General features: G+C 47.8%; 9 protein-coding genes across 9 annotated transcripts; 4 read left to right on the plus strand and 5 right to left on the minus strand.

Moving 5' to 3' along the window:
• Window positions 1-1,992: 1,992 nt before the first annotated feature.
• On the minus strand, window positions 1,993-2,704 carry BDW43DRAFT_96147 (DUF3759 domain-containing protein). Its single transcript, XM_032050774.1, has 2 exons — window positions 2,435-2,704; window positions 1,993-2,351 (listed from the first exon to the last, which is right to left on the minus strand). Exons 1-2 carry the CDS (start codon window positions 2,586-2,588, stop codon window positions 2,119-2,121), a joined length of 387 nt encoding a protein of 128 aa, XP_031900009.1. The 5' UTR covers window positions 2,589-2,704; the 3' UTR covers window positions 1,993-2,118.
• A 2,299-nt stretch (window positions 2,705-5,003) lies between these two features.
• On the minus strand, window positions 5,004-6,589 carry BDW43DRAFT_311573 (F-box protein; the record flags this gene model as incomplete). Its single annotated transcript, XM_032047216.1, has 3 exons — window positions 5,004-5,681; window positions 5,742-6,149; window positions 6,287-6,589. The coding sequence occupies 3 exons, from the start codon at window positions 6,587-6,589 to the stop codon at window positions 5,004-5,006; spliced, it is 1,389 nt and encodes a 462-aa protein (XP_031900010.1).
• Window positions 6,590-7,584: 995 nt separating this feature from the next.
• Window positions 7,585-8,375, minus strand: BDW43DRAFT_277620 (GFA family protein). Its single transcript, XM_032042083.1, has 2 exons — window positions 8,201-8,375; window positions 7,585-8,110 (listed from the first exon to the last, which is right to left on the minus strand). The coding sequence occupies exons 1-2, from the start codon at window positions 8,303-8,305 to the stop codon at window positions 7,664-7,666; spliced, it is 552 nt and encodes a 183-aa protein (XP_031900011.1). The 5' UTR covers window positions 8,306-8,375; the 3' UTR covers window positions 7,585-7,663.
• Window positions 8,376-10,961: 2,586 nt separating this feature from the next.
• Window positions 10,962-11,662, plus strand: BDW43DRAFT_311574 (YbhB/YbcL family Raf kinase inhibitor-like protein; the record flags this gene model as incomplete). The annotated part of the gene is made up of 3 exons (XM_032047217.1): window positions 10,962-11,162; window positions 11,219-11,397; window positions 11,470-11,662. The coding sequence occupies 3 exons, from the start codon at window positions 10,962-10,964 to the stop codon at window positions 11,660-11,662; spliced, it is 573 nt and encodes a 190-aa protein (XP_031900012.1).
• Window positions 11,663-13,367: 1,705 nt separating this feature from the next.
• Window positions 13,368-14,174, plus strand: BDW43DRAFT_311575 (alpha/beta hydrolase; the record flags this gene model as incomplete). Its single annotated transcript, XM_032047218.1, has 1 exon — window positions 13,368-14,174. One exon carries the CDS (start codon window positions 13,368-13,370, stop codon window positions 14,172-14,174), a length of 807 nt encoding a protein of 268 aa, XP_031900013.1.
• BDW43DRAFT_277625 (uncharacterized protein) lies at window positions 13,939-16,326 on the minus strand. The gene is made up of 3 exons (XM_032042084.1): window positions 15,955-16,326; window positions 15,764-15,899; window positions 13,939-15,707 (listed from the first exon to the last, which is right to left on the minus strand). The coding sequence occupies exons 1-3, from the start codon at window positions 16,298-16,300 to the stop codon at window positions 14,351-14,353; spliced, it is 1,839 nt and encodes a 612-aa protein (XP_031900014.1). The 5' UTR covers window positions 16,301-16,326; the 3' UTR covers window positions 13,939-14,350.
• A 555-nt stretch (window positions 16,327-16,881) lies between these two features.
• On the minus strand, window positions 16,882-18,800 carry BDW43DRAFT_311577 (serine/threonine-protein phosphatase 2B catalytic subunit; the record flags this gene model as incomplete). Its single annotated transcript, XM_032047219.1, has 5 exons — window positions 16,882-16,945; window positions 17,003-17,910; window positions 17,968-18,225; window positions 18,292-18,623; window positions 18,683-18,800. 5 exons carry the CDS (start codon window positions 18,798-18,800, stop codon window positions 16,882-16,884), a joined length of 1,680 nt encoding a protein of 559 aa, XP_031900015.1.
• Window positions 18,801-19,574: 774 nt separating this feature from the next.
• Window positions 19,575-20,682, plus strand: BDW43DRAFT_277630 (uncharacterized protein). The gene is made up of 2 exons (XM_032042085.1): window positions 19,575-19,663; window positions 19,724-20,682. Exons 1-2 carry the CDS (start codon window positions 19,648-19,650, stop codon window positions 20,248-20,250), a joined length of 543 nt encoding a protein of 180 aa, XP_031900016.1. The 5' UTR covers window positions 19,575-19,647; the 3' UTR covers window positions 20,251-20,682.
• A 294-nt stretch (window positions 20,683-20,976) lies between these two features.
• Window positions 20,977-21,934, plus strand: BDW43DRAFT_311579 (Voldacs domain-containing protein; the record flags this gene model as incomplete). Its single annotated transcript, XM_032047220.1, has 2 exons — window positions 20,977-21,257; window positions 21,328-21,934. 2 exons carry the CDS (start codon window positions 20,977-20,979, stop codon window positions 21,932-21,934), a joined length of 888 nt encoding a protein of 295 aa, XP_031900017.1.
• Between the last annotated feature and the right edge of the window lie 215 nt (window positions 21,935-22,149).

A 22,149-nucleotide genomic window follows, 5' to 3' on the forward strand; every position in this document is an offset into this window, starting at 1 on the left:
CAAGACTTCCTGAATCCGTTGGTCGCGCATAATGTGTAGTTGTTGCTTGAGCACTTTCAAGCGTTCTGTAGCTTCCTCCTCCTTCATTTGATAGAATGACTCAATCTTGCCAAGCTCCTGGTCTAGGAATGCGAAAAACTCATCTTGCCGTCGTTGATATTCCGACGATGGTTGACCATCTTGCTTCTCTGCCGTATCCGTGGACGTAAACACACGCTTCAGAAGCTGCGAAGCTCGCTTGCCGCTCGCACCGGATAAAGTATTTCTCTTCAGATCCTTGTCGGTGTTCGCGGATGGGCTCTGGGACATATCGGGTACGGTTCTAGTGCTGCCTTGGCGGGCCATAACCGGCGAGGGACTCCGGGGCGCATCCTGGCGGGCGATCGTACTACCCGGGTCAAAGTCCTGTACCTTCGGGTCAATAGCTGGGTCCGGCAATTCGAAGGAGGCGACGTCCGATGATCCAGCCTGGAGCGGTGGTGTGGCAATGATGCTTCCATAACTTCCTACCGTCGTTGAAAACCGAGAACCAGGAACTCGTAAAGGCTGGCGCTCGCTTCGTCGACCGGGAGTTGAGCGCGGCGTCCGAGAACCGCTCCTGACTAGCGTTGTGGGGTTATACGCCGGCTCAGTGGCTTCATGCTTTTTATCCAATTGCTGGAGGGAGGAGGGACGGTCGGGACTGCTCGCAGGCGCTGATAATTGATCACCATGGTTGACGTGTCGGAGGGAGGTATGGCTCGGACTTCGATTGGTTTTCTGGAGTGCTCGTGAAATTGCTTTGACTTTCTTCTTGCCCGCCTGTATCCCGAAGAAGGTCTGTCAGATTCTGGGAACCACCGAAAAAGGAAAGAAAAGAATTAACAAACAAAAAACACACAATGGGTTCAAACCTTGTAGTCGAGATATTTGGCACGCCATTCTGGAACTAATTCCTGTTCCAGCTCTCTGTTGAACTAAGTGTTAGCCACCAAATCATGCATCTGTAGTAGTGTAACGAACTTGGCGAATTTCATCCTGCGGAGGGGGCGAGATAAGAGAGCATGATAGTGAGGAAGGCAAGTCGCGAGGTAGCGGTCAGAAGTCCCAATTCAGACAAGAGAGTTGAGTATATGTGAGTGAGAGAAGGCGTTCTTGTATGGCTGATATTCTGGAATCACAAGCTGTGGATTTTCGTCTCTTTATATCATTATGGACAGAAGATGTTGCTTGCAGGAGATCAATCGATCTGTTTTAAGAGCTGTTTAAGTATAGCAACGGAGCGACGAGAGGGAAAAGAGATGAGTGTGAAAAACCATCACCACAAAAAGGAGATAGGTCACAAACCCAGAAAAAAAAAAGAAAAGGGAAAAAAAGGGTTTCAGTCATTCAGTAATAGCTAAGCGATCAGTCCTAATCGACACTTGAAGTATTCTTTTTTTCGTTTTCGCCCACGCCGGCCTGGGCATCCAAAAGTCAATCTGGGCCGAACAATCATTGGCTACGACAGGACTCCTGATAGGTCCGGAGATATGCACGTGCAGCAGACCCAGCGACTTCATAGGCGGTCCAACAATTCTCAGGCGGTGGTTGGCTGAAATGCCGCGTCGCTTATCCTATTGCGGTATGGCGGCCTCAATGCATCATCCTCACTGGTTCTCGAAGAGCAAAATACCCCCTGTTCATGCTGTCATCTTGATTTAATTGATTACAGCATCCACTGCCTTACATTTAAAAAAAGGTACATCATCTGTACATTGTCTCTCTATACTTAATCTGAGGGTAGATAAGTACCACGCTCGTACTGTACATCTTCCTCTACTCGCCTCCTCTGAAAAAAGTGATGTTCTAAAGACTTTCCTGTCTCTGTGGAATCCTCCTACATAACTCGGCGGTGACTAAACCTGACAAGGCGCGTTGGAATTTGCCAAGGGTCACTATTTGTTTTTATTTGAATCTCCCAAGATTCTTTATATCCACTCTGGTCTCCCTCCTCACCGACAATAGCGCTTACTGATAAACACCGATTTCTTCACAGGATTATATTCATTCATTTCTATATACATGCATCGTCACTTCCAGAACTGACTAGGTTCGACACCCGCGATATCCCTACTATTCATTCAGTCCGTGAAATGTTTACCAACGGTCGAAAGCCTCGTGGCGGCGGTGCTCGTTGGGGTTGTACTCGGAGGCACCCTGGCCACGGACGTAGTGCTCGTCGTACATGTGCTCGGCGTTCTTCTTGGCGTGCTCGTGGGCGCGCATCTTGTCAACCTGGTCCAGACCCTTGGTCTCAGCGAGTCTCTCAACCTGAGAACCGACAACAGCGGCAAGGGCTTCCTTGGCGAAGGCGTGGTTGACAGTCTTGCCTATTGAGATTCCGAAGTGTTAGAAGGCGCATATCACATGCAGCGGGGCACGATAAGCAAACACGAAGTTGGTGTGTACATACCTTCCTTGCGCTGGTGGTCCTCCCAGGCCTTCATACCGGCGAAAGAGGCAGCTCCGGCAATGAGCTGGTGAGAGAGGTGACCCTCGTGCTTGCCCTCGTTCACCTGACGGTGGGCCTCCTCGGATTCATCTAAAATGAGACAAGAGTTAGCCATTGAAAGTCATTCGGGAACCAACACCCCGCCAATACGAGAGATCCGAGTTCCAGCAAACAAGGAAGACCCTTCATCGCTCGCATGCAGGATGATTTGGATGCATTTGGCTAAGGTTTTGACAGTAGAATTGACTTACTCCAGCCCCAGGCCATTGTGATCGATGTGTGATGGTTTGAGGAAAAGGGAAGAAAATGAAGATAGGTAAGATGAGGAGGATAGATGCAGACAGTGAATGATGAAGGATAAACTGAGCAGGAGGGGGACACGATACGTCTTAATATACCCCGACACACCCCACCAGACTGGCGTACTCTTCAGCTATCGATGCCCCTCCACATACCTACGCCTTTCTCTGCCCCGCTCATCTCCTGGGAATCAGATTTCGGACATGGGCGAGAAATGGATCTTCCACATGCAACAAGTGGACCAATGAAGTAGATCCCAGCCTGGGATCAGACGCAGAGACTGCCACGTTACCAAAAGCATAACAGACGACGTGGGATAGCAGACGATCACTGATAGGAGTATCCCGATGCGAGACGATGGACTTCAGCCACTGCCAAGACACCGAGAAGAGGAGACACTGTCGGTTAGCTTCGTAGACGTACCGGACTATGAGTCCAACCACGGTATGGGTGATCCAGTTATTGCGGTTCTTGGCACAGTCTCACGAAGAGGGGCGTGGCTTGAAAACGTAAGAAAAGAATTATGAGTGGATCAGGTGCCTCATCTCCCTGCATAGTATTCGTAGAACCTAGAGAGTCGGGCGCTTTCTCCTCATTCAATCGTAGCCTATCGCCGCCATCGAAGGCCTGACGTTTTGCTTCGCGCGAAGCGCGAAGTCATTGTTGAAAGAGACGAAACAATTTAATCTTCGCAGGTACGGGGTCATACGTGTCTCCAGAGATCCATCGGTGAATGCAGTGCCGATCGCGATGGGTCCACAATGGGTTGTTCCCTCTCAGCCTTACTCCTGGGCGCATGAACTAAAAATACGAACCTCAGCCACAGAGCCACAATTTCCGGAGGCTGCAAAGCTGGTCGACCCGAGCCATTCCCTCGCCAAGCTTCTCTTGTCCAAGGCTTGTCGTCGCCCTACGCCTTGTGCCAGGAGAGCCGCGTCGGTAGATAGATAGAATCCAAGTGTATCCCCGAAAAAAGAGTCCCGGAAGTCTGTCCGAGAAAAATTGTAAAGCAATCGAGTCTCCGGTCAAATCCTGGGTTCCGCTCCTGCATTAGCAATGGGACAATCTGTTTCATTTCTCTTAGCCAATGCTAGTGCCGCTCCTTTTTTCGGCTCATCAGGTGGAGCGCTAGAGGGGAATCGATTTGTTTGGGGCGAGTTCAATAATCCCCACTTCAGGACATCAGGAGGGAGATTGGAGGGAGTAAGTCGGAGTAACAGAAATACCTTTGGGCCGAGGGCTTTTTCTTCTACTAGTACTACTTGGTAGTATTGAGGGCCTCCGACGTCGCCGACAGTGGCGGTGAACAACCAATGGAGACCACAGGCAGCCATGTTTTACTGAAAGAGGACGATCTGTGGCTGAGGCGGAAGTGGAGAACCGTAGCCTGAGGTACTAGTTAACTAGTTAACTAGTATTTACTTAGTAGGGACCACTATCTTTACGGAGAGTGGCTACGTACTCCTCCAGCAAGGGGCCTACGGAATGACTTGCCATTATACTCCCACGTGAATGTTTCCCTTTTGGCTTAACTGCATAGACCCTCTTCTCTCTTTCATCACATCAGTCTCCTCATTAGTGACGTTGTCAAGCCTATACTATTCTTAAGTCTGAGTAAGTTATGGATATAGCACCCTCTTGCCTCGAATTGCGACAGATATATTCTGCCAAGCTTCAGCTGGTTTCCTCACAGAACAACCCCCCCCTCTTCTTCCAATAAGTCGTGTCGCAGAGCGATAGACGCTCCATGATGCAACACCGTGTCATTGAAAACCCTTGCTTGATTGACGAAGAGCAACGATGCTCATTGTACTCCATACATGCCTTGAGGAATCCTAACCCGTCAGCAGCCAAGAACAGGAACCAGAGGTTGTGTAGGTATTTCAAATTGTGACTCTACCTACGTTAGCTGCATGATATCATATGCAAATGAACGGCTGCATGCGAACTGCACACTGTGCGAGGACGACCACAATTGAACACGACGTGAGAGGGGATGCTGAATGCTGGTTACAGTACAAAGATTGTTGTTCAGGTAAAAAGCCTTTCAAAGTTGGAAGAAGCATTGATTGCTTTGTGAAAACTGACTATGCTCTGTATGTGAACGCAAAATGCTCTTGGGAGTACCTCATTCTAGCCCTCGGAAACTGTACCCATGATCTCGAACTATGTAAACATCAGGGTTAGCTCTAGCTTGTCTATTGTTCAACAACACATTAGGCGTTTACTCTTAGATAATGCCCTTCCTCTGGATTTGGGAATCCTGTCCAGTCCTTTTCAATAACCCCAGTAAGGCTTCGGCATCGTCCAGGGTATTTACAGAAGGCCAAGAGAACATCGACTCGTCTTGTAGCACCGGCATATATATTTGGGGTGTAGCCTGGTCGAACACAGAGTAACGGCTCGGATACAAGTCCACTTTTATCTCGTGGTCCTGTTCGAATGGCTGCTCGCAAGTTGGTATAGTATTGCCTCCGAAACGGAAATGCCCCAAATGAACAAGTTCGTTTCGAAAACTATCAAAATAGTTTGACCAACGTTTGGGATAGGTATAGGCGTAATATTGCGAATAGACTCCTTCGCCGTCGCTTATTTCTTTCTCACTAAGATAGCACTGGTGTAACTCGTTCTTACAGATACGTACTTCATATAGTATGACGCAACTGTAAAGATACAGCTCGCGTAGAGTGGCCGCGTGTGAGAGAATCCAGTCAAGCTGGGAATCATGCACAAAGCAGTATTTTCCCAGGGTCAGACTTTTCAAGTGAGGGAAGTGCATGGGAAGCATTTTTGGATAAAACCCGAAGACTTCGTTGGTCCATAGGCAGAGGTTTTGAAGGGTCCCCACAGTAGGCTTCAGCCACTTAGTCGTAAGTTCAGGATAAAAGGTACGACTTGTGTCTGAAAGCTACGGCACTCTTTAGCTAATAGACTCTTTTGCATAAACACAACGCCCTGCAGGACTTACTAACAAGTCGTCTTCGTCCGAGTACTCAATGTCTTGGATGATGTTTAGTCGAAGTGACTGAAGCTTACAAAGCACCAGGGCCATTATAGCGATCTCTTTATCATCTTGCTCGCATACATTCTGCATGCTCTGAATAGCTAACCCTCGTAGTGGACGGGACAGCGAAAGCAACGAGGAAAACAGTAAACGAAGGGTTTCTAAACGGAATTCTACTGTTTCAGGGTGCCAAAACGCGCTGACACCCTCAGCAACATCATCATCATCATCATCATCGGGAATAGAAATGTTTGCATCAAAGCGCAATGCCACGTCGCGCAGGTTTGGGAGTTCTTTCAGTCGTTGGATCAATGTAATCACTTGTGTAGGAAGAACAGCCTTCGCAACCGCAGGAGTGTCGTGATCGTGGCACTAAGTAGCTGTTAGTACTTCATATTCTCCTGGTACTCGAGTGGCGACAGAAAGAACAGACATTAGGGTGCAGGGATACTAACGTGACAGCCTGTACATTCATGTGGCTCACATGTGTGTAGGTATATTTTCTGTACCACCGACTTTATCGCGGTGCTCTCCAGGATTCTTTCCATATTCTGGCAGCTTGCATCATTTGGGAATAGTACAATCCTCCGAAAGAGACTGATCGTTGCGGAATATGACAGGTTTCGGCATGTTAGGCGGGATTGTTTCACGGATTCTCGGTCGAGATATGAGATGATATAGTGCAAAAGCTCGGGTGGGAGATTTGCGAGGTTTAATGCTGACGGTGGAAATAGAGGCACAGTCACGTTATGAATACCGGTGTTGGTCCAAGGTTTGATCCGCTGAAGTAAGTTGATTATATGAGAAGCCATGGTGCAGATGGTAGATAAACATGAGAGATTAAGATATGTGGACTGAACGTGGAAGATGTATTCTGACCTCGAGAAGGCATGGTCAGGAGTGAAAGCTAGGCGCCTCAGGTGACAGACGGAATTCCCTAAAATATCTTCACTGGCACTCGAGAACACCTCCTTAGGCCAAAGCTGCAGGACCAAAGGCTTGCAAAATCTGGCATAACTTATGGTATCCTACTATATAAACCCCCTTGACCTTCGGTAGTTGCTTCTCGAACAACCACGAGAGCCTGGAAAGGCAAACCACATTTACTTGCGTTTTCCTCCATATAGTACACTTGAACTTGATTTTCTTCGCTGAGAGTGCAACATTTTGTTCATCGTCTGTTTCTCTTTATCAATATCAAAGTTATGTGCTTGTCAAAGCCGCAAAACGCTCGAAAACTAATGTTCATAAAGTCCATTATAGTTGTGTTTTCCTTGGATCGAAATACAACTTAATGATTCACATTGCGCGTTGCAGCCTCTTTTCAAACATGATTGATTAAACCAACATCGTATGAGCCTATGTACATACACACGTAATTACTTCACACCGTTGATTCTACATATTTATGTAACAAAGGCTTTGGCTCCCTTACACCTTACCTACCCCTAATCAAAATGGTTCTTATAGCAACTCCTGTAGAATTTTATTCCTTTTGATGCAATACTTTACAATTGCTTGTTTTACATATGCTCACGGAGAAAATTACCTCAAGAGTTATCCATAGCTGTGGTCTGCTTGGAGTGACTAAATACTTTAGACTGTGCTCAATACTAATGAAAGTACGTAGACGAGATATTGGACGTCGACCGCACATAAATAAGGGAAGTCTAATATATGTTGTTACCACTCAGGAAGAGCCAAGGTCGGAAAAAACATGTAGTTCTGCCATACATCTCTATTTAATGATTATATATCTATATACCAGTTGTAAGAATTTGATGCTTACATAGATTGTTGATGAGTAGAGGATCCCATGCACATATACCTAGAAAACGGACTTCATAGCCCTGTCTAGCTTAGCGCCTTTATGAATAACAAAGATTTCAAGCAAAGCCCTTCCCCCCCGACCAATCCGTAAGGTATTTCTCCCCTCCAGCTAGCATATCCGTCACCCCTGGTATAGCCCTTTCATAATAAAGTTGCACACAGTTAGGCGTCCCCAATACTTTTCCAACTCCCCCAATCCGCTCATAAGTGACCCCATGCTCGGTCTCCTTTCCGGATCCCTCGATTTGCTCACCAACCAGCCATTCCTCATCAATCGTGCCCAAGGAGACGTGAAGTTCCCGCGAGTGCTCCGTACTCCTGACAAAGAGCGAACTCCCACACTCAGAGCAGAATCCCCTCAGGAATCTCTCCGAGGAGCGGTATTCCTTATACGTTTTGAAAGTCGAGAGGTCGGGAGTGACATGTTCCGACGGTAATGCTAACGCTTGAGGGAACAGGCTAGATGACCATTTCCGGCAGCTTGTGCATTGGCAGGAGGCGGACTGTTGGATACGTTATCACGAGCCTATACAGATAAAACACTACCCTCGGCCTCTCTTGCATCCTTAAGACAATGATGGTGTTTTCATTACCATTGGTGGCCAGGTGGAACCCCTAGGAAAATGTACGGTATAGCGGATTGCGCCGCAGAGACAGCCTCCGGTTATTTCGGGGGGATGTTTAGGGTTGGTTCCCATGTTGGCATAGGCGGATGAGTGGATGCACTGATATATGAATCTGGATGTAGGAATTGATAGAGGAGGAGAAATATTCGATGAGTATCATGGGTTAAGTATTAGAGAATAAAGCTTTGTACCCCGCATATCCTCGTATTCTACCGACTCTTCGACTCGACCAATAAAGGAACGGAATCCAGCACCCGCGTTATTGTATAGATACTTGGTATATTCTTTTTAAGTCCGTAATTAGAGCTATGTAAAGGCTTTTAGATCACTGATTTAAATTTATACTAGATTTTCCATGTTTTTCTTGATTTTCGAACGTTCTTAGAACGCCTACAACAGATATACTGAAGTAGTGTTAAAGGGCCGCAATAAATAAAAGCTAACATTATTAAGTTATTCACTCCAGTTTTGCCGATATAAATAACCAATTATAATATAGGATCGAAAGCCAGAGAATGATGTATATACCTCGAACACCGGCTGGGCGCCTATATCAATACCCAGGGCGGAAATATTTCTCTAAACTTATTAACCAATGATATTCTGAGTCTGTATAGTACAATATAACCTCTAGCTAGTTTATTCGTTGAAAGCTCTTCTGCCACTGTTCTGATCATCCTGGTGCGGTATCAAAAACTAGTAATTTGTGAGTGCCTCGACTTTTACATATAGATAAAATGCTTTAAACTTGTTAAAGGATCTGTGTATAGTCATGTACAGGGTAAATAAAATAAACCCGAAATATTTTGTACGCTGACTGTACAAGTGAAATAAACATACGTCCCTAGAAAGGGTCTCTTGCTCCACACATATACCTATAGTTTAATACAAACACCAGCTAAAATGTAATCAAAAACCCAATTAAAACCAACCATGCTGCTCATACAAGCTAACGCTGCTTTTATTTTCGACTCTTGAGAACTACGATGTAATCCGAGTAAAATGCAGTGGCAAATCGAGCTCATAATAAAAATATGGTTAGATTGAAATACAAGGCCGCATTCACCAAACATCTCAGCACGATAGTACAGTAAGCTCTCCTCAAAGGCTCAGTCCTCCACGGGAGGGTGGTGTGCCTGACTATATGGGTGTCCAAGCGGTCGTAAGTTGGGTAAACCCATCCATTGTTACAAACTAAGGAAGATGAGTTATATGCACATTCATTCATAGAAGTAGCCGCGGTATATACACACCATTATAGGAATTATCTCGCCGATGTCTAGATTAAATGTACTTCCAGAGCACCAGGAACGTAGGTGGGGTTGCCACCACAAGGGCAACGATCGTGATGATTGCCTCTGGGGACTGAGACATCCCGAATACGGATACAAGCCACGAATGGCACTAGAATAGTGACTGTCTGCAGTTACAAGATAATAATGATGATGATGATAATTATTCTTATTATAATAATAAGAAGCAGAATACTAAAACAAATAAGAACAATAGTAACAAGAGAAGAAGGAGAAAAGGGGTGCGACGAAGAGCAAGCAGAACAGTGAGACTCCTCTGGTAAAACTACCTTTCATACTTGGCCTTTACGATTGCTACGGCATAAGTTGGGGAGAAGCATGTTTTGTGCAATTGCGGCGGTGTAACTATGATCATTTTGACGCGATTTGGGTTACAATTGGTTCCGTTGGGTAGGCTACTATCTTAGTGAGAAGTTCTCATAAGTTAACTAGTTAGCCTAGGTTAAAAAGCTAATGCCTTTTACCAACAGTTTCATGATTGCTCATAGCAAGGAAGCATCACTGTTTAAAATGTCCAGGAGCGATTTTTCGGCTCCCTGGCCGAATGATACTTTAGTACTTAAGAGTACTAATGACTAGATAATCGGCCAGTCAATTATAGCCGTCAAATAATGTTTCAGTAGAAGTATCTCGTGGTTCCCTCATTCCAAGGTAGTTGGTGTAGGAAGACGCCAGTGCATTCCTCGCGGACAACGGATCTTGAATAAGAACACTACTAGACTGTCCTAGGAGCTGCTCTCACCTGCCATAGTACGAGTTATCGAGCATGAGGTGCAGTGAGGAGTGGATGGACGTTCAACATACGTAGACATACATACGGTTTGAACCCTCGATTAGATGATTCTAGAGGATTTCATATTAGATATGAACTTCCAGAACCAAAATGAGTTAGCGATGAGCTAGCCCTATATCACGGTCAGCGAGTACTATGTACCCCAGGATTTTTCGCCAATAAATTCTAGGGATAGTTGAATCATATGTAAAGTAGAAGAATCCTATCGACTACAACCCAGCAGCCACAAGAGCTTACTAGGACGGCTTGTCAAATTTAATAACTATGTTTTCATCTCGGTGTCCCTAAGATGTGCCACTAGTCTAACCAACTTGGGTCGCCTACTATAGAAACACAGAAGCCGGGTAAAAAGGCCCCGAAAAGTAAACACTAATTCAAGTTATCGATAGAGGGTATGCAAATGTAGAATGTTATCAAAAAAAGACAGCAGCACGCACACCTTGGACATTGGCTATACCAAGACCAAGACCAAGACGGAAGCACTTGTATTCTTCCACCACTGACGTTCCGAGTCTGCATCCTACCAATCTGCAAAGCGAAGGTAACGTGCTTATTTATACACACATAGTACCCGCATTAAGAACCCACGATGCATTGCATCCACCGTCTAGATAACCACAAAATGTCCGAAAACCAGCTTGTAAACTTGATCCCATCCCTACGCCAAGCAGGGCTTTTCCCTAGCTCGGCACCCCTCATCCCAGAGGACTTTACCCCAACAACGGAACTCCAGGTATCCTTTGGAGAGAAAGCCGTTTCTTTGGGCAATATGTTCAGAGCCAGTGAATGCAAGTCAGCTCCGACCGTATATTTTGCAGCTGAGGTATGCACTATCCGCTATCATGGTTGAGAATCTCACTAACACTCCAAATACAAAAGAGGGATATCGACTCCCCACAGAAATACATCTTAATCCTCACAGACCCAGATGCTCCGACACCAGACGAGCCGAAATTCGCATACTGGCGTCATTGGGTCGTTTCCGGATTACAGCCATTTGGATCTCTGGAATCGGCTCAGACATTGACAGAATATCTTGGCCCTGGGCCTAAAGACGAGTGAGACTTCTCCTTGGTGCCTATTCTCATCTTGTAAATATTAAATATTGACCAAAATTATTGTTATATCAGTTCACGGCCGCATCGGTATCTGTATCTGCTGTTTCGTGAGCCACCCGGCCTGTCACTTTCGAAGGAAGATGTCGGGGGCGAAGAGTTTACTGATCGGAGGTCATTCAAGGCCGCGGAGTGGGCGCAGAAGCATGGATTGAAGCTTGTCGCGGTGAACTGGATGCTGGGTACAGGGGATGGTTGGCACGAATGAGATTGACGTATGACACATCCCTCTAGGATCATAAGCTTGTTATGATCTTCTAAATAGAAGAGGAATGTAATCCTCTTACTCCCTTCAACCCCGACAACTACTAATTCCGCATGTCTTTGAATAAGGGCTTTTGAGGCACTAAATTCAACAAAGTTTAAAAGGGGGTATGATGGAGCCATTCCAATATAATAAAAAACCGAAAGGAAAGGTACAACAACAGACCCAAGAGCCCATAGTCAACTGTCAAGGCCCGGTATAATCTACTACCGGCTGACAGATTCACGCGCATGATTCAATTAGGCTCTTGGTATATCCTTGGTGTATATTTATATACCCCTACTGCTCGATAATAAGCCCACTTACTCTAACGGTAGGGGTCGCTCTGCCCAACATCCACTCAGTACACTTCATCAACGGCCCTCCCGGTTCCCCAGGCTCATAGAACATCGATGGATCTTTTGTCTTGAACGGCTCCGTCGTCATAGTCTTGATATTAGATATTTTTTTTTTCCTGGGGCGGCGTTGGCACACTTTTCAACACCCGCTGCCTTTCGTCGGGATGCTTACATGCGCGACGCCCAACTCCTCACTTATATAAAACCATACTTTCGAGTGTCCCTGATACGCAAACGTTGAACAAGGAGCAAAAGTAAATAGCTCCACACAGTAGTTTAGAGCCAAAATTGAATCACTACTCGCCAATTAGCACAAGGAGTCAGTCACAAAATGCAACATGGAGGTAACGCCCCAGAGCCAACCGAAGCGATCCCTCAGGTTGGCACTGTCCTAGCTTCTGTTTCACTTAATTCCAACGATCAGTGGCTATCCCCGTAGAGGGTGCGACCGTTAGCGCTCTTTGCTGGAGGAGGTCTTCTTGGCTAAAGCCGTCTCAATGTCGGCTGGGCTGATGAGGTTAAGGAATATCTAATTATGTTATGACTAATGTAATGAATTACAGGCCACTGCAGTCTTGTGAAAAAGATAACTGGAGTCTGGCATACCAATAACGAGTATTTAAATTACTTTACTAAAAGATAAAGCTGATCTAAAGTGTCTATTCAGCATGTTACCTAGCATTGCAGGCATAGAATAGGTGTTTTATTAAATCAATCAAAGCATTGTATGACTTTGTCATGAGGCCCCATATAAAAAGGCCCATATTTCCCCCTTAGGTAGATCTTCTTAATAGCTTTAAATTTCATCAACTTGAGCGTTCTCTGATCGCTATATACATTTTCAATACTAAAACTTCTACGTTATCTAAATTTTTATATTGATCGGCATTTGAGAATTTCGCAATGCTGAATGCTTTCCAATCACACGCCGCAATAAGCCACCAACAAATCCAAAAGCTTTTTGTCGGAACCAATGAACTGCCAGGGATGACGAAGTAGAGTACTAAAGCGGAAGAACCCAGCAGAATAACTATAAATTAAATATCAGAAATCCAATACATAGAAATTAGACTAGCATAAGCTACAAAAACTGACGCATTGAAACATCCAAAACCACCAAGAGGATCTGTCCGAATTTGCGCGACACCTCCATATACCACTGCAGCATCCATCCTAGTAGATCAAATCACATTCAACGACGAAACAAACACCCACCTCCAAAAGCCAAACCAAACCAAAAAAATCCCGACATCACCACCGTGCAAACCAACCCTCACCGACACCTCAAAAAATAAAAGAAAAAAGAAAAAATGCCCACGAAACCCCCCACAGCTTCTGACTTCCCCCCACATCTAACCCTAACAATCACGCCCCCTCAAACCCCCTCATCAAACCCAACCCGCCCACCCCCGAACCTCCTCCTCCTCCTCCACGGCATCGGCGACACAAGCGCAACCTTCAGCACCTTCGGCCGCGCCCTCAACCTCCCCGAAACAACCGTCCTAACCCTCCAAGCCCCCGCCCACCTCCCCTTCGACCTTCCGGGCTACCACTGGGGCGACGACATCTCCTTCGACCCTACCACCGGAGCCTTAGACATGGACGCGGGGTTCGCGCGCACAACACGCACGCTCGTCGACGAGGTGATCAGGGACATCCTCGTCAAAAGGTGCGGGTATAAGCTGCGGGAGATTATGATTTTGGGGTTTGGGCAGGGGGGCATGGTGGGGCTTGCTGCGGCGCGGGAATTGGGGATTCGGCCTAAGGTCCAGGATGTCGGTGGGGAGGGGGAGGGGGAGGGAGGTAGCAGTAGTGCGTTTGGGGAGCTTTCCGGGGTGATTTCTATTGGAGCGCCGTATCCGGTTTCTGGCAGTGTGGTGGGGGGGAAGAGTCGGACGCCGGTGTTGCTTGTTGCGGGGAGGGATTCAGGGGTTGTGAGTGACGGGGCGGAGAAGAGGACGAGGGGCGTGTTTGAGTTTGTGGAGGTTGCGAGGTATGCGCGGAAAGGGGATGGGATGCCTAAATCTAGGGAGGAGATGTTGCCTATCATGAGGTTTTTGGCGCGGAGGTTGAGGAGTTGGCAGGGGGTTCCGGAGGGTAGTGTTGAGATTGCTTAGTTTGTGAGGTCAACTTTCATTATGGATGTGTAATGAGTGGATGGAGGGTGTAGATTGGGTTAGAAGGGATTGAGGGTGATCATCTACTAGGATGGGGTTTGGTATGATAGAGATGATACGCATGGTGCTGGAAGTATGGTACATTGCATGCTCTACATGGGTCTATGCGATGAAGCTTATTCCACGTCCCCCAGGGCTTTTCTGGCCCGGTCGATTTTCTTCCTGGCCTCGGACTCTGTGACGTCCTCAATCCGTCGTCCACTTTCTTGCACGATGGTGTGCAGGTGCTCTTCTGTCTTGATCAAGGCTGTCCGGCCCTCTTCTCGGACTTCGTCTTCCCAAAAAGTGCGGGCAGCTTCCCATTTCTTTTGTTGCCGGTTCAAGGAGTAGATCAACCCAACGGCGGCGATTATGCCAGTTTCGTATACAGACGCTGCCGGGACGGAGACGTATGTCAGAGCCGACAGAGCTGACGTCAAGGTGGTAGTTGACATGCTGAAAAGAACGAGCCTCTGCGCCAATGCCTGTAGAGAGGGCACCGTCGTCTCGAGTAGCCGGGTGCGGCTTGTGGTGATCTGGGTCGGCCAAAGCTCATATGATTTGGGCCTGTTACTTGTGGCATCACTTGTTTCTTGTTGTGCTGGCTGCAAATCAAGACCGGCTTGGTTGAATCTACCCGCTGTCCAAATCACCTCTTTTTCGGCACGGCGCAGGTATTTTTTTTCCAATATTTCCGACGTGATCATACCTACGTCGTCAACATGCCAAAATAACTTCCACCAGGCGAGGCCCCTCCAACTCTTTGTCGCGAATCCTTCTTCGAGGGAACTGCGCAGTTCTGTATGTGCTCTCTCCGCCCATTCGGTCACAGAACGATCCAGGTTCCCCCGCGCCTCATCTGAGAGTATCACTGCCTTCTGACCCTGCGTTATTTGCTTCTCATCCGCAACAACTCCAGCCTCTGCGGCGTCAACCAAAGATGTGATCAAAGATTTGAGTGAGGGGTCGAGAGTCCCGTCTTCTGCTCGCAACGACGACAACCAATCCTGGACAGCCTGTACACCACTTCCGTTCCAACCACGTTCATAGAGAGAGGCGTTTTGCACAGATTCACGGAATTTATCTAAGGCTTCGTCCGCTCGGTCAATGTCTACAAACGCTATCCGGTCATTGCTTTTCCGTGAGGCAGTGACTGCTAAATCAATAGCACCATAGACCGAGCTCGTCTCTTTCTTCAAGTCCGCCCGAGAGACCAAGCCGTTGTATGCAACCAATCCATCTACACCGCGGCCGCATACAATAGTTCTGTGGACAGGGTACCGCACGGCATTGTGTCGTCGACCGGAGTGCGAAGTTGGAATCGTCACCGTAGGTACGAGGAATGTGTCTGCTGTAAAATGCGCATCTGATAATTCTGCCTGGGCACCTAGGGTAGAGACTAGGATCTCAAGGTTGCCTTTCTTGAGGATTGGAGAGGGGACAGAGATAGTAGGGAGAAGATTATTTGGAATGGCCTCGGATACTTCGCCATATCTGTCGTATGTCAGCACAGTTTCTAGTTACCTATACTGTGGAAGATATACGCATACCGAATGAGCAAGCCCTGGGTGGGATCAGAGTCGTAAGCGTCTAAAGCATCCTCCCAGCTCTCTTTTGTACTTAACGGATCGGCGAGTAACAAGCGCACGAGCTTGCGCGCAGCGGTCGCATCGTTCAGACCAAGAACTATAGATAATATCATCAATACACGGAAGAAATCTGATGTACAGGGAGAACCCACCAGCAACCCGGATAATAGGCGCTTCGCTCTCCAATCCGCGCAAGGCGAGCTGCAATCTGCTGATATTCACCTGCTCCGTCGCAACACCCTGGATCTGATTCAGAGCCTCGTACAATTCCCTCAATCGCGGCGGCACATGTCGGGCGTGGACCACGGAGGACGTGGTGATAGGGCGAGAGGAGAAAAATGAGAGACGGCTGGCTTCCAGACGGGGAGAAATGATGCCGCTCCGACGCGTGGACAGACTCCGTCTCCGCGGCACGCAGGACGGGCAGTAATAAACTGCACCTTTGTCCCCCGAGCGCGACAGGCTCTTTGGGAGCGAGCCGCACAGTTTAGGAGGCATTGATGGGTGGGGTGCGGGTATCTAGCCAAAAAAAAAAGATAGAGGGAAATCAGTAGTATATGGAAGGGCGAATACTTGGAAGTTGATGTTGAGTCTTGGCAGCCGCGGAGGCCCGTGACAGCCGATGCGGTACCACCATTGCAGCAAATTACTATAGACAGGACGTGCCCCATACGGAGGAATGTCTGTTTTTTACTAAGGACAAAAAAAAAAAAATAAAAGAGAGAGAGAGAAGGCTGCCTACAAGTTGCGATAGAGTAATAAAAAGACTGGAGTGTGTCATGGTGTATCGATTCATCAACTCATAGAGTCAAGACGTCACGGACGCCTCGATAAATACAACGATAGTCTCTGTCGCGGTTCCAATACTCAATGCAGTAATAATCTGTCTCTCTTGACAGATAGGGACATAAAATTATGTAGCTGGGCTGTTCGCCGGAGGGTAAGTTCCTCTGTATACCCTCCGGCTCAGGGGCGCTTTATACAAGTACGGAGGAATAGTGCACACCAAATCAGTCGAGAACGCCAGGATGAGTAGGCACAGGATCAACGCGAAACGGCTTAATGATAATATCCGTCGCTCATGCTTCTCGGCTATCTCTAGCGGCATCTCGCTGGCGCCGGCTTCTACCCGAGCCCGCAGACCTATGGCAAAGTTAGAAAGCCTTCTTCCATATCCTATGTTTCATCAAGGAGACTTACATGCTAATCCGCCGAGCTACGGTGGCTAATCCAGTGTCATTATCTGCCTCGCGTTGAGCGCGCTCAAGGGCAGCTTGTCTTTCTTCCTCGCTCCGTTTATAAACCTCTTCTGAACTAGGGGGCAGACGCTCGTTTTGCAAGTCAACCTTACGGGCATCCTCAAAATTAGTGATTGCCTGCTTGATTCCCTCCGCTCCAAGCATCAGAGTACCCGCGGGAAGGCGACCACCGGTTGCTGTCTTAAGTTCCGTGACCCTTTCGGACTCCTCACGCAACACCTGGAAGACTCGCGAAAGACGACCGATAGCGAGAATCTTGTTCTTGATGGCGCGTCGCTTGAATTCGCTGCTTTCCACGTCCATGGCAACAGGGGGAGAGGGCGGACCGGTAGGAGAAACGGTGGTAGGAGTATCGTCCTCCAGCTCCTCCTTGGAGCAAGTGTTGAGGATCGCAATCAGCATGTCGGTGATCTTCTCACCGACGAACGGAAGAGACCAGGTAAACACATCCATGAAGTTCGGCAGCCAGTATGGGTGAGGCGTGCAGTTGAATTGCCGGATGTTCATCACATTGTTCTCGTACTTCAAGACGGCAGCTTTGTTGTTGTAGACATCCAGATAATTGGGAGCACTGAAGATGGTCATCACACTAGGGAATCCGGTCGTTCTCGTTTTCCGGTACATGCGGTATCCGGCGTCCTGAGCCTCGTGCGCTCGGATAATTGAGAGGAGGTTGTTCTTTTCCAGGAAAGCGCAGGCGGCAGGGTACGAGAAGAAGTAGGAACATCCTCGAACACTGTTGTGGATAAAATAGTCCCCAGTCTTCTCCTGTCCAAATTCCTCCAGGGGATCAGCCCAAAGAATATCACACATCAAACCATGAGTAGGGGGCTCCCTGAAGCGATCGATCTGTGGCTTAAATTAACATTTGGTAAACACAGTGATCTCATCATTTGCTTAACCTACCGACTTGATATCTTCCAAGGTGTGCAATTCGGGGCTTAGACCACCGTGGATACAGAGGAACTGCTTGTTCATGACCGCCGCCAGCGGCAACGAGCAAAACGATTCGATGCAGGCCTCATAGATGCGCTCGCTGTACTTGTGCTTACATTCCAGTTTAAAGGTGAAGTAATCGGTCAAATGCCTACACTCGTGGTTACCCCGCAGCAACCAGAGTGTATTTGGGTACCAAATCTTCAGGGCCCAGAGGTAGAGAACACACTGCATAAAGTCAGCCCATTTTGCGCGACACAACCCAGCAACGGGGAGAAAGCCCAAATCACTCACTTCAATGCTAAAATAACCTCTGTCCACATAGTCGCCCAGAAAAAGATATCTTGTCTCGGAGGGATCGCCGCCGACTTCGAAGAGCTTCATCAAATCATAATATTGGCCGTGGACGTCGCCACACACTGTGATGGGAGCATCCATCTCCAGGAGGTTCGGCTCTGCCTTCAACAACTGCGTACCCGCCTGTATAATCCATAGTGCCTGGTCTTCTGTCAGACGGCCTTCGCGGTAAAAGTGTTGTTTTAGAAACTGGAGGTTGGGCTTGGAGGGGTCGTCAGGAGACCAGAATTGTTCGTCTGTCGGCGTCTGTAACGCCGGCGCTTGCACCTCTGAGGGATTGCAAAAATGTCAGGATGAGAGCTGAAGCTAGAGAAATTAGGATTTCTACCTTTAATTACTCGCTCCATGGTAGACACTTGGGTGCCATCTTCCATAGTATGTAAGGTGAAGTCGATCTCCGGGACCGGCTTCTTCTCCGTCACCGCTCGCGCTATTGCCCGATCCATCTTGAATTAGTGTTGGATAGAAGGCTCACGATTTGGATCTTGAAAATCGCAAGAATTCAGGGCCCAGAGGGATAGGGCGGGCGGGAGGGAAGGAAAGGGGGTGAGAGGGAGACGTTGACAGCGCGGAGAACGATGTTTGGTGGGGTCGAGCCCGGCCGGAATTCACACACGAGACGAACGCCCGAGTTGAGGCTGAGATATGGTTGACCCTAGAGGATGGGAATGTTGGCCCTTTCAAAAACAATTGCAAATAAGAAGACTTTTTGCAACTCGAGCAATAGGAGGATTAAAAGCCAATGAAAAGACACTAGTTAAGTGGAGTGAGTAGTAAAGGGGGAATTTTAAAGGTTAAAAAAAAAAAAAAAAAGAGGCGTGGGTCGTGTGTTAGAATAATTAAGAAGAGAGACAAAAGCAAAGTCGAGCCGAATCCAAGTATTCCAAGATGCTAGGCAGGGGCGCAAAGGGTAAACGGACAGTGTAAAAGGCAATTTAAACAAACTTCGTGGATAATATGGGGGGGAGAGAAAATCAGGCCAGAATTAAGCTTGATATCAAATCAAATCAAATCAAATCTAAAAATCTGGAGATCCACGGAATGCAAAATATATTATAATATTATGTTTTCCATGTATGACAGGTAATTTATCAATCGTACTGGTGGTATTACTATTTATTGGATAGATGTCGTCACGGGGTTTTCCCCCTCAGTTGATTGTCTCTCAGAGTATAAATAAGAAATACCTACACTTGGCACAACCGCTTCCTCCACGAGATCACCGTCCAATTATCTATATTCCTTCTGCTGGGTTCTTTTTTCTCCGTGGCACTTCACCCCCAATTATCAACGATGTATGAATCATACCGTACGGCCCCCCTCCACCACCTTATCTCATTTCATACTAATCAATGATCTATCTATTCAGGCCCGCATCCGCTCCTAGCCCAAGTCCCATTGACCGTCTCTCCATTTATCAATCTCCCTTCCTCAGTCACCCTTCCTTACACCTACAAATCGCTTCCATCTACGCTCCCAGCATCTGTAACTGTCAACCCCAGCGATCCCGACGCTAAAACCCGCTATGTCCTCTCCCCCAGCGGTGAGCACGCCGCATCCCCGGAGGAGATCCTAGCTTCGTGCAACTCCCTTGAAGAACTACTCAATAAAAGCCGCACTGATGCGGAGAAGGCAATTAAAGACTGGGAAGATTCCATTGTGCAACGGGATCTCGCAGAGAAGAGACGAGTTGCGCCTGGATGGTTGGATCGAGACGAGAAGCTACTGCAACCAAGTCGATCAATGTTGGATCCTAGGTCCTCAGGTCAACCAGAAAAAAGCTTGCTGGATAGCTCATCATCTACAGACCCTGATGCATCCAAATTGCCGTCAATGAAGCCGCGTGACGAAGGCGAGGAGCTAGACAGAGCGTTCGGTGGGCTAGACGTAAAATGAGCAAGCTTGATCAATCGGGTGTCAGGTACGATCTTCTCGCTTGACGTGGCAGCGACATTTAGGTTTCTCTGTCATAGTCAACGGTCACATAATGCAAGATATTAGCCAAAGTCGCCGATTAGGCCATTCCGATCTAGCTTACGGCTGACTCTGAATTTAGCTGCACCTCGTATGCAGACTGCAGGCGCTTTGTCGTATCAGACATACTGCGGCCCCAGCACAAGCGACACAGGCCACACCGCATTGTTGAGCAGTCGGCTCACAGTCATAAATGATATGGTGGGTTGAGAGAAGAAATATGTGTTGGGTGTCTATTTTGAGCGGACTCCTTTGTTCCTACAGTTTTCTAATGATACCCTCATCATAGCGTAAACGTGGTTCTATCTATGTTTTCACGGCGGAGTAGATGAACCAAACAAAATCAAAAACTTCATTACCTATAAACCGACTGTACTATAAATATAAACCCTCTGCTCCGAATAATTTGGGCATAAATATAATATGAAACGAAACAAACATTAATATAAGTGTAAATGTAAATATCAAGGACAACCCGCCAACCCCCCAGCAACGGAAGACCCCCGCCGAACCATATCACAGCTCCGCCAAAGCTCCGGCAGAAATATTAAACCACTGCCAAATACTCACTTTTCCCAACCTCAATATCCCCCAATCAACACCACCATCTACCTCAAAACAACTTTACCAAACCAAAAGTCAACCACAATGGAACCGCTCCAAACACCTCCCGAAACCTCCTCCTTCGTCCTCCTCGCCGACCACCAGTCGCGCACCCCAACCTCCTTCCACTCCGGCCCCGCGGTCCTCCACTACCACAGCAAGCACTGCAAGCTATCCATCCTCGAACACGAGCTCCTCGCCACCCCAGTCCTTAACTCTCTCCATAGCGCAGAGACAACACAAGCCCCAAACGGAACAACCACTGAGACCGAGCCTGAAGCCAAAGAAATCGTCCTCGACGACCTAGACATCTGGGTTACATCCGAGTAAGTCCCGTATACATTCCAACAACCACAATCTACAAAACCCAAACTCAAATTGACACAAACAAACCAGTAAATTCCTCCTCTACAACCCAACTCTCTCAAAGGGCCTCTCAATCCCCTACCCCAGCATCTCCCTGCATGCAATCCAACGCCTCCGCCTCCCCTCCTCCCCAACCGAAATCCAAGGCCTCTACATGCAAATCGCAACCCCCGCTGCCCCCGGCGCCGGGCCCCAAGAAGACGACTTTGAAGAATGCATCACAATGACCGTTATCCCTGCGCCCGGGGAACCGGACCAGGTAGCAGAGGACAAGGACGAAACGCCCACGCAGGCGCTGTATAATGCTGTTTCGGCGTGTTCGAATCTGCACCCGGACCCTATGAGCGAGAATGAGGATGAGGAGGGTGGGAGCTCGCTTTTGCAGTCTGGGCTTGTGGAGGCGGGGAGTGGGGATGGGGGGTTGCCGCCGCCGGTGGATGGGAGTTCGGGGTGGATTACGGCGGATAATATGCATGAATTTTTTGATGAGGAGGGGAATTGGATTGGGGGTGGGGAGGAGCCGACGTTGTCGCTTGGGCCTGGGGCGGGCACTGTTAGGGGGAGAGAGGGGGAGGATGGGGATGGGGATGTGGAGGTTCTGGGGGATGAGGAGACGAAGTGGAGGAGGACGGATTAGGTACTAAGTTCTCTCTTTCTTGCAGGGAGGATGGGTGGTGTATTGGTGGGTGGATTGGATTTGTTTTTAGATTTGGATTTGGGATGGATGGGTTATTGAGTTGTGTATTTCCTTTTCCCCCCTTCTTTTCTGCTGACTTTGGGTTGGAGAATTATTTAATAGTATCATGAAAAGTGTGAATATAATTATTTGTTATAGTATCTTGATTGTATAGT

This window comes from Aspergillus alliaceus, assembly GCF_009176365.1.
Source record: "Aspergillus alliaceus strain CBS 536.65 unplaced genomic scaffold BDW43scaffold_24, whole genome shotgun sequence".
Classification (NCBI taxonomy): Eukaryota; Fungi; Ascomycota; class Eurotiomycetes; order Eurotiales; family Aspergillaceae; genus Aspergillus; species Aspergillus alliaceus.

Bases quoted from the DNA above. Each gene is read 5' to 3' on its own strand.
- BDW43DRAFT_96147 (XM_032050774.1), bottom strand. From the start codon at position 2,588: ATGGCTAACTCTTGTCTCATTTTAGATGAATCCGAGGAGGCCCACCGT. The intron at 2,352-2,434 runs GTATGTACACAC...GAATCTCAATAG, and splicing joins GGACCACCAGCGCAAGGAAG to GCAAGACTGTCAACCACGCC.
- BDW43DRAFT_277620 (XM_032042083.1), bottom strand. From the start codon at position 8,305: ATGGGAACCAACCCTAAACATCCCCCCGAAATAACCGGAGGCTGTCTC. The intron at 8,111-8,200 runs GTAATGAAAACA...CGTATCCAACAG, and splicing joins GTTCCACCTGGCCACCAATG to TCCGCCTCCTGCCAATGCAC.
- BDW43DRAFT_277625 (XM_032042084.1), bottom strand. From the start codon at position 16,300: ATGCCTCCTAAACTGTGCGGCTCGCTCCCAAAGAGCCTGTCGCGCTCG. The intron at 15,900-15,954 runs GTGGGTTCTCCC...TATTATCTATAG, and splicing joins GCCTATTATCCGGGTTGCTG to TTCTTGGTCTGAACGATGCG. The intron at 15,708-15,763 runs GTATGCGTATAT...GACATACGACAG, and splicing joins ACCCAGGGCTTGCTCATTCG to ATATGGCGAAGTATCCGAGG.